A 15929-nucleotide genomic window follows, 5' to 3' on the forward strand; every position below is an offset into this window, starting at 1 on the left:
CAATAGGTCTGTTCTTTTTCACTGTTTGCTGCACTAGTGCAATAAGTTAGATGGAGAAAACTATGTTTGTTTTATTTTAATTAATTTCACTAGTTCGATAGCGCAGCGAAAAGGAACAAACGGAATATCGCGCGAAACTTTTGATTCTCGATTAGTGACACTGCGCATGACAGCCCTATGGCTCAAAAATAGCATCGCTTCCGAGGACCTCCGTGCTTCACGTTCCGTTCATCCACAGACCTTGCATACGACGTGCTAGCGAAGATTAGACTTTTCTACTTATCGTACGTCTAACTACCCTTACAGGCATGACAAAGATTATTCTACATCGACCACTACGAATTGGCCGCTCTAGCTTCAGCCTAATCAGAAATAATTGATAATACGAAGTCTGTAAATAGCTGTAAACCAAGAAGGCAAATAAATGATTGAATTAAACTGAATTGGACGACCACGTAGATATTGAGCAATATGATTTCTTTTACATGCAATTTTTGCTACGATAAAATCTATATTGGCGTCACAATGATGAGTTTTTGATCAGGAGGATCATTTTACTCCCCTTTCTGCCCTACATATTAATGTTTTCACTTTATCGGCTAATAAATATTTTAACTCATTATTAATAATTAACCTATTTATAACAATTCGGATTGTAATAAATATTTTGCTTTAAATTTTCATTTGTGCTTTAAAGGTTCGGTGTATAAAATAAAAATTTTGTTGTACTTACTGTGTAAGAGCTGAATGGGCTTTTATATATACATCCAAAGCTTCGTATGCAAATTCAGATGCCTTAAAATTTTCATCAAAGGTTTTAATTTTTTTAACAGTTAGAAGGGACTTCGTTTTTTCTTGTATAAACATTATATTGTCCTTTGCGCCCTATTTAATAAAAAAATTATTAAAAATATTAATTTTAATTAGTTATATTACGCACAGAATAATACAATTAAAAAAGAGGACATGTAACAAAGGATACAAAGTAAGACACTTTATTCGATAGTTTTTAATCCTTTACCAACTTTTATCGGGATTATAGCCGCCTAAAAGCCATTTTAAGCAAACGTAGTTAAATTAACCATGAGCCAAGACGGTATAGTTTATGTGACAGACACTCAGGGATCGGCAAAATGGTAATCCGAGATTACCATTATTTCATTAACTAAAAAATTATTGAATCTCATTTTTCATTTGCCAATAACCAAAAAATGGCTATTCGAAATTTTCCATTTGCTCAGTGACAGAAAAGTACTTACTCGAAATTTTTTATTTGCCGATAATCAAAAAATGCTCATTCAAAATTTATCAATATACCATTAACCGAAAAATAGCCAATCGAAATTTCTCATTTGCCCAGTGACAGAAAAATGGCAAATCGAGATTTTTCATTTTCCAATAACAGAAAAATGACTAATCGAGATTCTTTATTTGCGAATAACTGAAAAATGGCTTAATGGATATTTCTCATTTATCAGTAACCAAAAAATGGCCAATCAAAAATTTTTCATTTGCCAATAACTGAAAAATGGCCAATCGATATTTTCCATTTGCCCAGTGATGGAAAAGTGCTTACTTGAAATTTTTCGTTTGCCGATAATCAAAAAATACCCACTCAAAATTTCTCTATTTACCATTAACCGATAAATGGCTAATCGAAATTTCTTGAAAAATGCTCACTTGAAATTTCCTATTTGCGAATAACCAAAAAATGGTAAATTAGTGTCACTCATTTGACCAATAACAAGAAGGTCGTCTATGGCGTTTGCATCGTAGTTTACTTGTAAAAAAGCAATAATGGTTGCTGAACGACGCCATTATTAAAAGTGAATAGTCATAGTTTGTCTTTCGTCCGAGCGCGAATTTATTTTATCCCGTTTTGCGTCACAATTTTTGTCCCAAGGACAACAGTTGTTAAAAAATCCGGTGGTCATTCCGTTAAGAATGCAGAAAGTGTTACTTCGGGAGGGATTTTCGCCGTAAAAGATAGAAACATATTTACTTAACATTGTAACGTTGCGTTCCCGCAGCATTACAATAGCTGCCATCTAGCGCTTTGCTAATCTCAAGCGCTAGATAAGCGGGTCGTGTGAGAACTAGGGAGTTATCAGCCGATAAGCTATTGATCTAGGATCGATAACTTGTCGGCTCCCTAGTGTGGGGCAACGGGTGTAGCGGGGCAGCGGTGAAACAGGCGCAGGGCCTGACATGCTCTCGCGGACTGCCCCGACACACGTAGTTTGGAAGTTCAAGCGACACGAGTGCCGATTTATGCCCCGCCGGCGATATTCAGCGACAGAGCAACAGCCACCGCATAGAGCAAATACGAGTGTAATCGTGAGGTACGACAACTGCCACCCTGCCGCAAACCCATACCAGATAACGGAGCTTTCCAGCCCTGAGGGCCAGCACTGGGCAATCGGAGAGAGAGAGAGAGAGAGAGAGAGAGAAGAAAGACATCCACTGCTGGATAGATAAGGGTGAATATTCGTTCTGAAGAAAAAGTCGTGTGACGTCCCGTGGTGTGCTAGGGCTCGTAGCACCGATCGGTTTTATAGGGAACCGCTGGCCCTACTCACCTGTCAAGGGTAAGCGAGCAACATAGCGGAGTGGTCATTCCGTCGGACCTATAAGGCGAATATCATAGAGTGTGTAGAGGCGCGAATAAAAAGAGTGTTCGCGATTACCTAAGTTCGTTGTCAGTTTGACGGTTGACGTGATCGTTCCTTTCAGTCGATTCAAGGACGCGGACTTAGTATAATTTCTGTGAGGACTCGTGATCTTAGATTCGGAACCAAAACAATCTGGGTCGTTATTGTGATCGAGTACGCGGGAACTTAGTCAGTGCGAATAACCGTAGAGTAACGCCCACGCGCGAGAATAGAGACTCCTCCGCGTAGTAGTTGGCTTAGGAATCCCCCGGTGGCGCGTGGAGTATCGCGCGACTCGGTAGATTCCCCGTCGGGAACGCCGACTAATGGCTCGAGAGAGCGCGAGGCTAGCTACTACGTCATCGGGACTTCAGCCGCGTTCGCACAACTTAGGTCGCACCCACATTCGGGATTTCGCGTTAGCGTAACTAAGCCGTGTTATACAGAGCATTGTATTATATTGGTTACGAAAGTTATAATAAAGAGAGTTTAACCGGAATCGGAGAATTACTATTATTAGCACATCATCCCCTAAAGTCGCGTATGAGGGTTAGAACCCCCTCTATTAAAGTAAATATTCGGTTTTCTATTAATAGTACATCGAAGGTGCCCGGGTCTTGTAGGAAGTCGCCTATTGGGACGCGAACGTGATCAGTGAGGGATCACTCCTCCCTTCCCATCTACGCTATCCTCCTGGATAGACAGTAGCGTCACAATATTTACAGCTATAATTCAAAACGACAAGTCAGGCAGAATAGAAATTAAACAATTAAAACCATTCGAATCTCTAAATTCAGTTTCGATGATTTCAGCTACTAAACTACATTGAAGAAAGAAAAGAATATAAATAATTATCATTTTAAGAAAGCCTTCATTCACATTGCCTGCTTATCTGCAAGCTTTTGGTAGCTAGTGTAGCGCAGGTGATTATGTAACTGCTCACTACGATGATGGTGTCGCAATATCGAATTATTTTCAAGTTGTTTTTTTTTCTTTCAATTCTTTAAGATTTATATGCTGGAAAAATATTTTTCAATAGGAACTAGTAATACGTACACACAATCATTATTATTAATGAAATTTAAAAAGAAATTTGTATTGCATGAAATTGGGTGTGGGAATTAAAGCTGCACATTACCATATTTTATGTTACAACCGTATTTGTATTTATTATTTGATGATACAAGAAAATAAAAATATTGAGCATTTCTTAATAACAGTTGCAAAATTGTTTACAGTAATCGAACTGAAGCCTGCAAAAGGAAAAGTCTACGCTGCCGGCATAAAACGTTTTTAACTCGTCGGCTGAACCAAGTTAACCTCGAATTAGTTCGGGTGCGACACAGAGAGATCCGAGAAAACTATTCCGCTCTCTTTCATACCCCAGATAATCGATATTCATCGAAGTTGAGCGATACGAGCCAAGATACGTATACCTTCATGTAATAATGTGCGCGACTAGGGAGCAGGGACATTAGTGGGGTTATCTCACGGATGCAAGCATTTGTTAACATGTTGGTGGGTCTGCGGAAGGGGCCATTCCACGTCAAAACAGACAGATTTCGGAGTACAACACCGATTTTTTTTTTTTAAATATGTGTTAATATATAAGAAAATACAAGACTTTTGGCGCTAGTTTGAGTCAAAAATCTTTTTACGTTTCGGAGATACGAGCTGTCAAAGTTTGCAGTTTTACTGTTTTTGATAAAAACACGTAATCTTTGAAAATTTATATCTCCTAAACGAATAAAGATAGAAGACTCTGGCTGGAACGAGTGTACTCAGAAAGAATCATACTTTATTAGAAAAATATAAAAAAAGACAGTTTGTTTTAATTGGTTAAAACTATTAACAATTAAAATAAACATTTGAATTAACAAATGTGTTGTCATGCTCTGACAATTATAAAAAAAGATCAGGAATGTTCCTTGGAATGTCCTCTACAAAGAAAAAAATTAAAACGCGTATACTCTCTTGGTGTTCATAGTGAAAAAAGATATTTTATCACGACGCGCTCGGCCAGAAGCGTCGTTCGAGCGGCGTAAACCGGTGAAGCGCATGCGTAACTGAGCGCGACTAGTCTCTACATGTCGGAATCCATCAATCTATGAATAATGCGAGCTAATAACATGTTTTAATTGTTTGTTTATGTTTTTATAAATATTATAAATTAACAAGTATGGTGGGGAGTCAGTCCGTTCGCAGACCTTCATGATTGCCGCCGAGCTCTATCGTATAACCAAAGATGAAACGGAAGATTGCTCATGCGAGGTTCCGCGGCAATCCCTACAGGTAGGCGGCCCTGATAATCGCAAACGTTTTACCTTTCCATTTAATCCGTAGCGTCATCTATCGGAAAAGAACGCTAAGCATATTGTAATGCACACATATCATTACTTTGGTGCGTATATGTGTTCGGCTTTCTTTGTTTAAAATCGATCAGCTCCTGTATACGTCGAGTGTGAGAGAAAGGGGCATAAGTTTCTCGGATCTCTCTCTTCGTCTCGATCTCCCTTTCGCTTAACCAACGAGTCGACAAAAATCCTTTTCGGATGTTTGCTTTAGTCGTCCCCCTGGATAAATTACCAATAGAGACTCATAACAAATCTTATTGAACTTAATAGGGTTTCTACATCGGAAATTCTACTCTTTGTAAGAACCTATAATCTCTTATAAATTCTAATACAAACTAATAAACATATTCCGTTTAATTCTTATAACATCCATAAGAATCAATCGGTCATTTTAAAAAGGGCCGTCTTTCATAGCCCAGATTCGAGTTCGATTCCACCCAATTGTTTTTTTCTTTAATTGTAGAATATGTATATATTGCAATTAACATAATTGATTAAGAAATATGTAAAAATAGGGTTTCGATATATCAAGAGACACGGTAGTGTTTCGACGGTAAGTACATATAAGAGTAGATAATGTGTCATGCCTATACCGCCGTTGAGGCACTACTGTATCTTATACAGCAAGTTTGGCCGTCTCAATTATTTAATCGATTTTTCTCCGTAAATGATACACTGTCATGATTTCAGTAAAGCTTTTCTTGAAATGGTTTGGAACAAGCTTTTATTTGATCCCATGAACATTAAAATTGGTTCACGCAATCCAGAGATCTCATAATTTGTCAGCTATATATATAACGAAAAATTTAATTTCTTTCCGTCATCTTCTTCTTCTCCAGCCAGAATGTATGTCTCGGGCTGAAGTTAACCGTTAAAGAAAATGACGTTATATTTATACAAACTCGCCGACTAACTAATCGATATAACTAGTTTGGCGGGAGGCGACTAACTGCTAACTGTTAATTGTATTACCGGCATAACCCTAATATTTTCATCCAAATTACTCAGCTGTGATGATAGTGCAATATAATTGAAACTGGATAATTAATAAGGAATAAACATGAAGGAGTCAGCAAGTTCATCGGATAAGTAACACTGTATTGTAATATATGCTAATAAATTTTTTTATTTGGTGGTACTTTGTGGGATTTATTTCAGGTTATAATATGCAGCTGTGATTGTAGGACTTCAAACATGATATAATTGAAGATTTCAAAACATTAAGCAAAACTAGCATACTCGATGGTATTATTGAATTTATCCCTGATAGCCAAGCTATGCGCTCACAAAATTAGGTCAGAATCCTGCTGCAGCTTTTGTCAGCAAAATTATGTCAAGCTAACTGCAAAACCTTGATTAATAAATTCTGCTAGCAGTTTGTGTATATAATGTTTACTTTATTCTATACTGTCAGATTATGACGGGAAATTGTCAACTAAAACGTAGCAGGTTCAGTTGCAAATTTAAAATGTAAAATGACATCAAAATTGGTATGAGAATCTATAATGCAATATATCCTGCTTGTAAATTGAATACGAAACCAAAACTTATTCTGTTGACACAACTTGATGTCATATTGCTAACAAAACTTTATATAGGAGATTCTCTCTTTACAGTAAAATTCATAATATGCAAAATGACGTCAGCTACTAAAAGAATCTGTTTAAATGGTATAATCTACCTTGATAACCATTAGAGTTCAATATGGTAGTAATAAATAAAAACCCTACATTTTATCTTTTTAACAATAATAACAATTATTTTATATTAAGCAAACTATAATGTTTGAACCGAAGAATATATATATATATGTAATATTCTGAGGGGTAGAACACATATATATATTATCGTTTTTTAATGTTATATTTATGCTAACCCGTATTTCATTTAGAATCGTCAAATTAAATATATTCTTGCAGATGAGTTATACATACATATGAATCGCACAGGAAATGGATTTTGTGTGATTCCAATTTAATAACATAGATGGCACAGCATGCAGTGGCACCCTGGGTAACCAGAACTAACTAGTGGGCCGTGTTTTCCATGGTTAAAACCATAACATGGTTAAAACGTTATCACTGGTGCCCGCGCTTTTTCTGAATTAGTTGCACGTTACGAAGATTGTGTATTTAGCAAACATTTTATTTAGATTTATGTACGAATGCGACGAATGCAAGTTAATTGTATTTTCCATGTTTCAAGTGCTATGATAAGGTTAATTATAAAATATAATAATTTTCCTGTTATAGCAACATACATTTTATAACAAATATACATTCATAGTTTTTTTTATATATTTTTACCTGATTTGATTTTATAGGTTAATCAATTCTTTTAAACGTTCTTTCCTTCTTCTACTCTTCCGTTTTATTATTGTTGAATTTTGTTTTACAGAATTATAAACTATTTCCTGCATTAAATTTGATGGGTTATGTATCATTTGTAATTATCCTGTGAACTTTTACTGAAGGCAATAGAGATTTTACATGCATTAGATTATACCTGTGGATTAATGGTAAAAGGCATTGGATGTTATGTTAGTTGCAGAAATATATAGTATATATACATTCCTTTATAAAAAAGACAGGTCAACTTTATGACTTTCTTTTTGTTAAATTTGCTGCTTGAGTCTGAATTATGTATCATTTATATAAACTTTTCTTACAATTGCGTTGGATTATATCATTAGCAACAAACAATTTTATTTGCATATTCGAAAATACTTAGGAGATTCATATTCTCTATTAAAAAGTTGTTGAAATAGATTGATCATTTTTGCATTGTTCAGTGGAGCAACTTTGTTCTACTTCAGCTATATATCTAAAACTAAAATTTCTGCTCATGTATATATATTTGAAATTATTTTAAATACTTCCCATTATATGCACAACTGGTGTACTTTTAAATTAAAATTTGGCAGTAGCTTATTTTCATTTGTATATTTATCTGATTTTTTTATTCATGATTCCTTGCAATATACGAACTTAAATTTAAATAGGTAAGAGAGATAATAGAACAACGTACTGATACATGATGTTCCCCTTCATTTACATTTTCTTAAAAACATTCTACACCCACTTCTATATTCCTTTTTTCTCTCACTCTTATACTAATTCATAGAATTTAATGTTTTCAGGAAAATACAGCACTTGCAGCAATAAATTTTGAACACAATTATTTATCTTTGGTGATTACTCATAGAATATATTGGAGTTCGAATAAGTTCATCAGTTTTCATAAACTTTATTGTTAACAACATAAGTGCAAAACATTTAATACTCATTGAAACAATTTATTTTGAAAAAGAAAAGGTAAGACTCTATAGTTTATAATTTTAATATCTAAGCTTCATCTATCTATTATCTGTTTCCATATTTTAAATTATGGTTTTTATAAATGCCACCCTATGAAGAAGTAATATAGTATACGCTAAGCTGGGAAGTTGACATAATTTCTAAATTTTAGCAAAAGTAATTAATTTGGTATATTTTTCTTTTGCGTGGTATACTAGACCTCTTTTGTACTATAACAGCTGCAATAATATATAAAGCATAAAAATTTACATGAATATAAATCTTTCAATTTTGTTAAAATTAAATTGATTATTTTCAACGCTGTTAATTTTATCTCAAATATTAATAGATAAGTATCACTGTTATTCAAAAACATAGTAGAGAGCTCTTTACAAATTCGTTTCTTTAATCTCTTCTACTTTTTCGTTTTTGTCCTATACTTTGTATTAGTTATATGAAAGTGAAAATTTCTTATTGCAAATCTTTGTACTTATTCATTGACATAATTTTATGTATTGCAGAGTCATAGGGTATCGTTTAAAATCTATTTTATAGGTGATTGCATTACATTAGAAATACTCCTAGGATATTTTTGCAATACAATACATACTGCACATTTATCACTTGCTTACAAATTTTAATAGCATTGATATTAGCTTTCATAAAATTAATTGCTTTCAAAAAGAAGCAGATGAGAATTTTTATTATTCCATTTTTAAGGGGCTATTACAGTGTAAGTCTCCGAAAGAGTAGCTGATTTTAATTGTTTTGATATATCAGAAGTATTTGATGTGACGATTTAATTTTTTTTATAAAAATTAAACTCTTATGGAATAGAAAGCAACTTTTTTTGTTACATAAAAGAATATATGTATATATCAGCGAAATAAAGAACCAGTAAATGTATTATTTTCTGGCGTAGATAGTTTCAGAAAAACAAGTTTTGAAAATCCATTAATTGAAACTGAATGTGAACTTATATCAGTCTGGGTACCGTCGGAGTGAGAACCATTACACAAAATTATACATCTAATGCATATTTTTCTTTACTGAAATACGACGGAAATAATACTATCTTTTAAAAGTTTTGTAAAAATTGACGCCGTTTTGGTATTTTATAAAATACATCAAAGATATTGGTGATTGCGATAGTCACGTATCTAAAAATTAAGAATGTTTTTGAATTTTCTGTATCACACTGCATGAATGGCTAAATTATCTGTGCTAGTAACAAAATTTTTGTCATGGATTTCATCTATAATTTATTGTTAAATAATGATCTTTTTCAGAAACAAAAGAAAAATAATTTTTCATTCTTGAAGATTGTACCTTTCATAACAAAACTTTACTGATGCAATAATTTGTAAATATAAAATTATTAAATATAGCTAATTTTTTGAGCTTTCACACTGTAATAACACCTTAATGCTTCAGCCTAAGCTAAATATTAATCAATTTACGATGTTCTTAAATTATATTTTTTACAGATAATGACACACACATATGATACTGTAATTGCATAAGCGAAGGTAGCTGGGAGTTCGATAAGATATATTAAAGAAATTCGTAAATCGTAGTATTAACATGAAACGTAGTAATATCAAATATTCGATATCACGAAAACCTTTAAGATATTTATCGGTGAAGCAGAGAAGAAGACTAATGAATGAAGTGCATTCAAATATACCGGTGGCTAATCGCGGTAGTTGTGTAGAAGCCAATCTTGAATCTTCCATTAATCCAATTCCTTCGTTATCCGTTCCTATAAACACTGAAGCAGATAGTTTCCTTCCTGAAAATCCTGCGGATTATCAGGAAACTAATGTATTTTCCACGTACTCTTTTGATTCCTCTGATGATTCTGAGTTTGGTGCAGCATCGATCGTAGAATCACCATTTTCGTTACTTTTTAAAGATCGGCTTGCAGCATGTTTTGTTGAAAGTAATTTGAATCATACACAAAAAAACAGCATTTTATCTGTACTACGATTTCACTCTTGCTTCTTAAATTTTCCAAAAGATGCTAGAACCTTTATTAAAACGCCGAGAGATCGCGTTAATGTTATTTCTGTTGAACCAGGTGAATATATTCATTTTGATGTAGAACAACAAATTGTTAAGTTTTTAAAAACGGTTAATCCTGAGTCTTATGTAAATGAATTAAATGTAGATTTTAGCACGGATGGGTGTCATTTAGATAAATCAGGCTCTATACACTTGTGGCCTATTCAAATTAGAATCGCTAATATCCAACGTGCTCCTCCCATCCTTGTGGGAATTTATAAAGGGAATGAAAAACCATTTGATACAGTCAAATTTTTTGAACACTTTATATACGACATTTCAAACATTATATCTAAGGGGGGAATCAATTTTAATGGTAATCAGCTGCCGCTTTGTTTAATATCTTTTATAGCCGATGCACCAGCTCGAGCATTCGTACTTAATCATCACGGCCGTACATCATCTAAACCTTGTTCGAAATGCAAGGTCATAGGAACGCGTGTTAAAAAACGGTACGTATTTAAAAATATTAAAAATGTATTAAGAACTGATTTCGATTATTTGATTCGTAATGATAAAGATCATCACAAAGAAGGCACGACTCCTCTGATGCATATTCCTATCGGTTTAGTGTCAGGGGTACCGTTCGAATATATGCACCTGGTATGCTCGGGTGTTATGAAGAGACTCTTACTTGCATGGATTTTAGGAAAATTTTCTCCCGGTTCTAAGATATCAGGCAATTCCGTAACTGTAATTTCTAATAGGTTAGATATTGTTAAAAATTACTGCCCATCTGATTTCGCACGACCTCCGAGACGTCTTGAACTTTTTGCTAAATACAAAGCAACGGAATTTCGACAATTTTTATTATATACAGGGCCAATTGTATTAAGTGGTATACTAGAGGATTCTATTTATAAGCACTTTTTACTGTTGCAAGCCGCGATAAAAGTTTTGGTATCTCCTTCTTGTTCCCTTTTATGGCTTCGATTTGCAGAGATAGCTATTGAAAAATTCGTTATGAGGTGCGAACAACTGTACGGCTTATATTTCAATTCTTACAACGTGCACGGTCTTCTGCACATTACTGAGGATGTTAGAAAATTTGGTAGTTTAGATTCTTTTTCAGCTTTTCCTTTTGAAAACAATAATATTATCTTCAGGAAACTTTGTCGAAAACCGAACCTTCCTCTTCAGCAAATTGTAAATCGATTAAAAGAAATAGATAATAATGCAGTCTCAACTATACATGATTATGCTTCTTCAGTTTCAAAGATTGTTAAGTGTAATGCTACTATACATCGTCCTGCTTATACAAAAATAAAGTTTAAAAATACTTTCCTTACTACTGAGATACGCAATAATTGCTGCCTTTTGTTTGACGGTTCAGTCTGTATCATTGAAACTATAGATTTCAAAGATGATTCCTATTTTCTGTTCGTTAGAAAATTTGAAACAATTTCAGACTTTTATGACGTCGGTATTCCTTCTTCTGACCTTCAAATATTTAAATGCTTAAATTTACATGAGACCGTCGTTCCTGTTAAATGAGATACTGTTCTTGCTAAGTGTTACAGAATGCCTCTTTTCTTAAATACAAGGAATATAAGTAGTAGCAGCAACGATGAGAATAATAGTGAAATATCCGCATATGTGGTTTGCGCAATTGTACATTGCGAATAATATATTGTTAACTATAGAGAAAGAAAGTGATTAATCACGGATGAAGTGCGAAGTTCGGATGTACGACGTAAGGGTGATACCAAAGCCATAAGCAGGGTTCTTCAATGTAGCCAAGCTCATAAAAGATTTGTACGTCGTAGGTAAATGATTTATCCCGTTCGCCACAAAATACTTTTCATAACTATTGCTGCAAATTAAAGTTTCTCAAATATATTTAGGCGGGGTAAAATTGTGACTTAATTTTTTTATGAAGTTACGATGAATATCAAATGATTAAGCATATCAGAAAACGGTAATTTAGTTACATTATCAGCATTTCCCTCTAAAATTTATATAATCATTTTATAAATTATTTTAGTGCTAAGCAGAGAGGTTAAGAAAATAAAACATTAAGAGAATCAAGAAAATTAAATTCAGTGTAACATGTGTTGCATATGTTATTGAGCATTGCGCTCAAAATTTAATAAAGTATTACTTTACTATTTCTCGTTTTGCTTCTAAAAAAATAACGTTTAGTAATATTTGCATTACTACAAAGATACTTAATATTTTTTTATCTTTTGCCTCACAGCTCATTTTTTATTGTTAAAGCTATTGATTTTAACGATGTCTGATCTTTTCTGATCTTTAGGTTACAAGTTTCGAACAATTACAAAATATTTTTATGATTTAGGTATTCTGTTTGAATTTTTAATTTCAACAGTAGTGTAGCAATGCGGTTCCGATGACAGGGAGTGGGGGTAGCTGCTTTGTGGTGTGGAAGTGGGATGGGTGGGGATAAGACTCTCTTAGTATGGTAGTGGTGGGGATGAGGAAGGAAAGGGTCTTATAGTGGGATCGAGTTTGGTTAGGGAGGGAGGGGATATTTTTCACCCTATGTCACAATTGGAAGGTCTTATAGTGGGACCGAGTTTGGTTATGGAGGGGTATTTTTCACCCTATGTCACAGTTGGAAGGTCTTATAGTGGGACCGTGTTTGGTTAGGGAGGGTGTATTTTTCACCCTATGGTACCGTTGGTTAGTTATCCTACGGGGACCCTAGTTGAGGGAAGGTTTTTTCACCCTTCGAAGTCGATGGTTAGTTACCTTACGTAGCCTAACTATTTCCGACTCTGCTACACAGATAAATTAGCTTGAGTTAATTGCTAGCTCCAGTAGTCACCGCTAGGTGACTGCCTTCCTTAATCTTCTTTCGCGCTAATGGTATTTTAATATTACGTAATTACACACACGGGTGAATTAGTTCAATTTAATTGATAGTACCAGTAATTGCCGCTAGGTGGCTACCGCAATCTCCCCTTTTCTCGTTAGTTAAATTGTAGATAGCTATTGTGATAAGTTGCTGATATCGTGCAAGGAATTAACTTTCCATCGAGCATGGAATTATAACTTTGCATGGTTTTTTAACTAAACCAATGCAACGCATTATAAAATATCCTTTAAATGAAAGGATACAATTTTAATAGTCTCCCCTATGTGGGAGAATAACAATTTAACCTAAATTTCATGAATATTAACATTTTTTGCTAGGACAACTTATTTAGTCCTAGCTCTAACTACACCCCAGGTGAGGTTCGTCCTTTGCATTGAGGCTCTCCATTGTATTAATATTTTAATAGGACAACTTATTAAGTTCTAGCTCTTACTAAACCTAGGTATCTTATAAAAGAGATTGTGTGCAGTTTCAAGATTTTCCCAGTTCAACGTGCTACTTCTCTATGTCGATAAATAAATTTAGATCTGGTTTCAATACAGGTAAAGTGAGAAATTATTCCCACAAAATTAACAATGATACGTTAAAGTTTGATAAAAGAAGGAATGCATTTAATGCCTAGAAGAAAATAATTTCAAACTTAGAATGTGATGTTACTGATGAGACAAGTGCTGTGAATATGGCTGCTCTGTTACGTAATTCGATGACTGCACGTGATAGCTTAATGAGGGAATTGTTTGAATACAGTGAAAAGCTAACTCACTATTACCTAAAAGGTAATCGCCTTGAGGAAAAAGTTACAACTCTGCTGAAAAAAACTGATGAAATTGATGAAATTGATGAAAAAATTAATGATATTAGTGAAAGAATTAATCAATTGAATGATAAAGTCGATTATATTGAAAATAAATTGGATCGAAAAGTTGAGGCATTACGGAAAGATATGTATGGTAGATTGAAAATTGTTGCAAATTATATCTCTAATGAGTACCAAAAAGAGGAAATCACGAGTGACAATGAGAAGAAAAGAGAAAATGATTGGAATTATGCTCTAAAGAAACTTATATTACCGCCAGTGATTAATGAGCTTGTGTAAACATAATACGTAGTGGAATAGCCATGGGAAGTGAGGAGAAGAAACAATTGGTAGAAGAGTTGCATGTGCCTGCCGATGGAATTTATTTATATATACAAATATATAAAATGTTTTTACAATTAAACTTACAATTAAACTTATAATTAAACAAATATACATAAAATTTATATAAATGATAGAAACTTATAATTGTTCGGATATACAAAAATGAAGCAAATATACATAAATTTATACAAATATATAAAATTAAATGTTTTACAATTAAACTAATAATTAAACTTGTATCAATATATATTTTATTCAATCATCTGAAACAGAGAAATCCAGTTAATATTTTTTTACAAATTGTAAGTTTAACATTTGATACTTACATCTATTTGTTACTGTACCCATCGTGCGAAAACGTTTACCTCTTGATATACACAATGTATAGATTTTTTCGTATGATCAGTAAACATTTTTACGTGTAGTTTACACGGGGTGTTGCAAGGTTTTATAGTGGCTATCATATTATCAAATTTTGGACAACCAAACCTTTCCAAATTTATATTTGGGATATCCAAGCAATATAGAACATCCCGTTCTACATGTCCCCCTTTATACGCTACTAGGGGGTATTCACAATCCAATTTTATGCTATTCAGAAATTTGTAAATATCTTCTTGATTATAATGTTCATGTCCTGTGTTGCAATATTTTATCCCGTGAATATTTTTGAAGACGAAATTTAAGCTTTTTTGGTTCTTAATTGATCAACTTTTATACGGCTCACGAACACGAAATGCACCGTATTTCGTATTTCCCGTAGTTAAGTTTTTAATTGCCACTTCTTTATACACAAAAGCAATACTAATGCCTGTCCTACGATTTCTTCGAGCTTTTAAGCACTGTTAGGGAGGTGTCAACAATTTTTTTAATCTACGGTAGGAAGATGCCTATACTACTCTTAGAAGAATGGAAACGTCATTGGCTCTAAGAGAGAATATTTTCTGCCCTATGCTACATGTAGTGGGCGGTAATTCTAAGATGCTTTAAGGGTTGACAAAACTTTTGTCCTACGGTGGGGAAATGACTGACCTGCCACTCTTGGAAGAACGGAAACGTCATTGGTCCTCAAGAAAATATTTATGACCTATGCTACGTATAGTGGGAGATAGTTTTGACCTATGGTGAGGATAGTAGGAGGGATGAAGAACTATTACCTTGAAGAGAGGGAGAAATTTTCATGAAACATGCATATTTAAATAGAATTATTTTAGTATAAAAAACGTAGGCATAATGGCACCATCGTTCGTTGATTTTCAAGGATTCCGTTTGACGGATAAGTCATTTATAATCAAAGAATTTGCTGTTATACAAGAACAAAAAGTGTTCCATATTTTATTTTCACCGCCCTATTCATATTCGTGGCTAAGTGAAGAGGAGCGAAAGCGGACAGAGTAAGTATATGAAAAAGAAAAAATATATATTATTTTTGTTTAATATAATGTTTCTTTTTTAGCTGGTTCTTTCTAAATTATCACGGCTTAAATTGGGAGGATGGCTACTCACCCTACTATAAATATAAAAATATTAAAAGGAAGTATATTTATGATGATGCGGATGAGATATTTGTGAAAGGAATTGAAA

General features: G+C 33.7%; 2 protein-coding genes across 2 annotated transcripts in view; one reads left to right on the plus strand and one right to left on the minus strand.

Moving 5' to 3' along the window:
• Positions 1 to 733: 733 nt before the first annotated feature.
• Positions 734 to 15929, minus strand: part of LOC136776455 (large ribosomal subunit protein mL45-like) — a gene marked incomplete at its 3' end in the record, with an annotated part of 97424 nt that continues 82228 nt past the window's right edge. Inside the window, exon 3 of the mRNA XM_066731988.1 lies at positions 734 to 885. Coding sequence (XP_066588085.1) covers positions 734 to 885 — 152 coding nt within the window. The remainder of the gene's footprint in view (positions 886 to 15929) is intronic.
• On the plus strand, positions 9886 to 11859 carry LOC136776312 (uncharacterized). The gene has a single exon (XM_066731736.1). It carries the CDS (start codon positions 9886 to 9888, stop codon positions 11857 to 11859), a length of 1974 nt encoding a protein of 657 aa, XP_066587833.1.

Source organism: Prorops nasuta, unplaced genomic scaffold (genome assembly GCF_024137725.1).
Source record: "Prorops nasuta isolate Cenicafe-Biocafe unplaced genomic scaffold, Cenicafe_Pnas_1.2 PNAS00009, whole genome shotgun sequence".
NCBI classification, from domain to species: Eukaryota; Metazoa; Arthropoda; class Insecta; order Hymenoptera; family Bethylidae; genus Prorops; species Prorops nasuta.

Coding starts and splice junctions, on each gene's coding strand:
- LOC136776312 (XM_066731736.1), top strand. CDS start 9,886: ATGAAACGTAGTAATATCAAATATTCGATATCACGAAAACCTTTAAGA.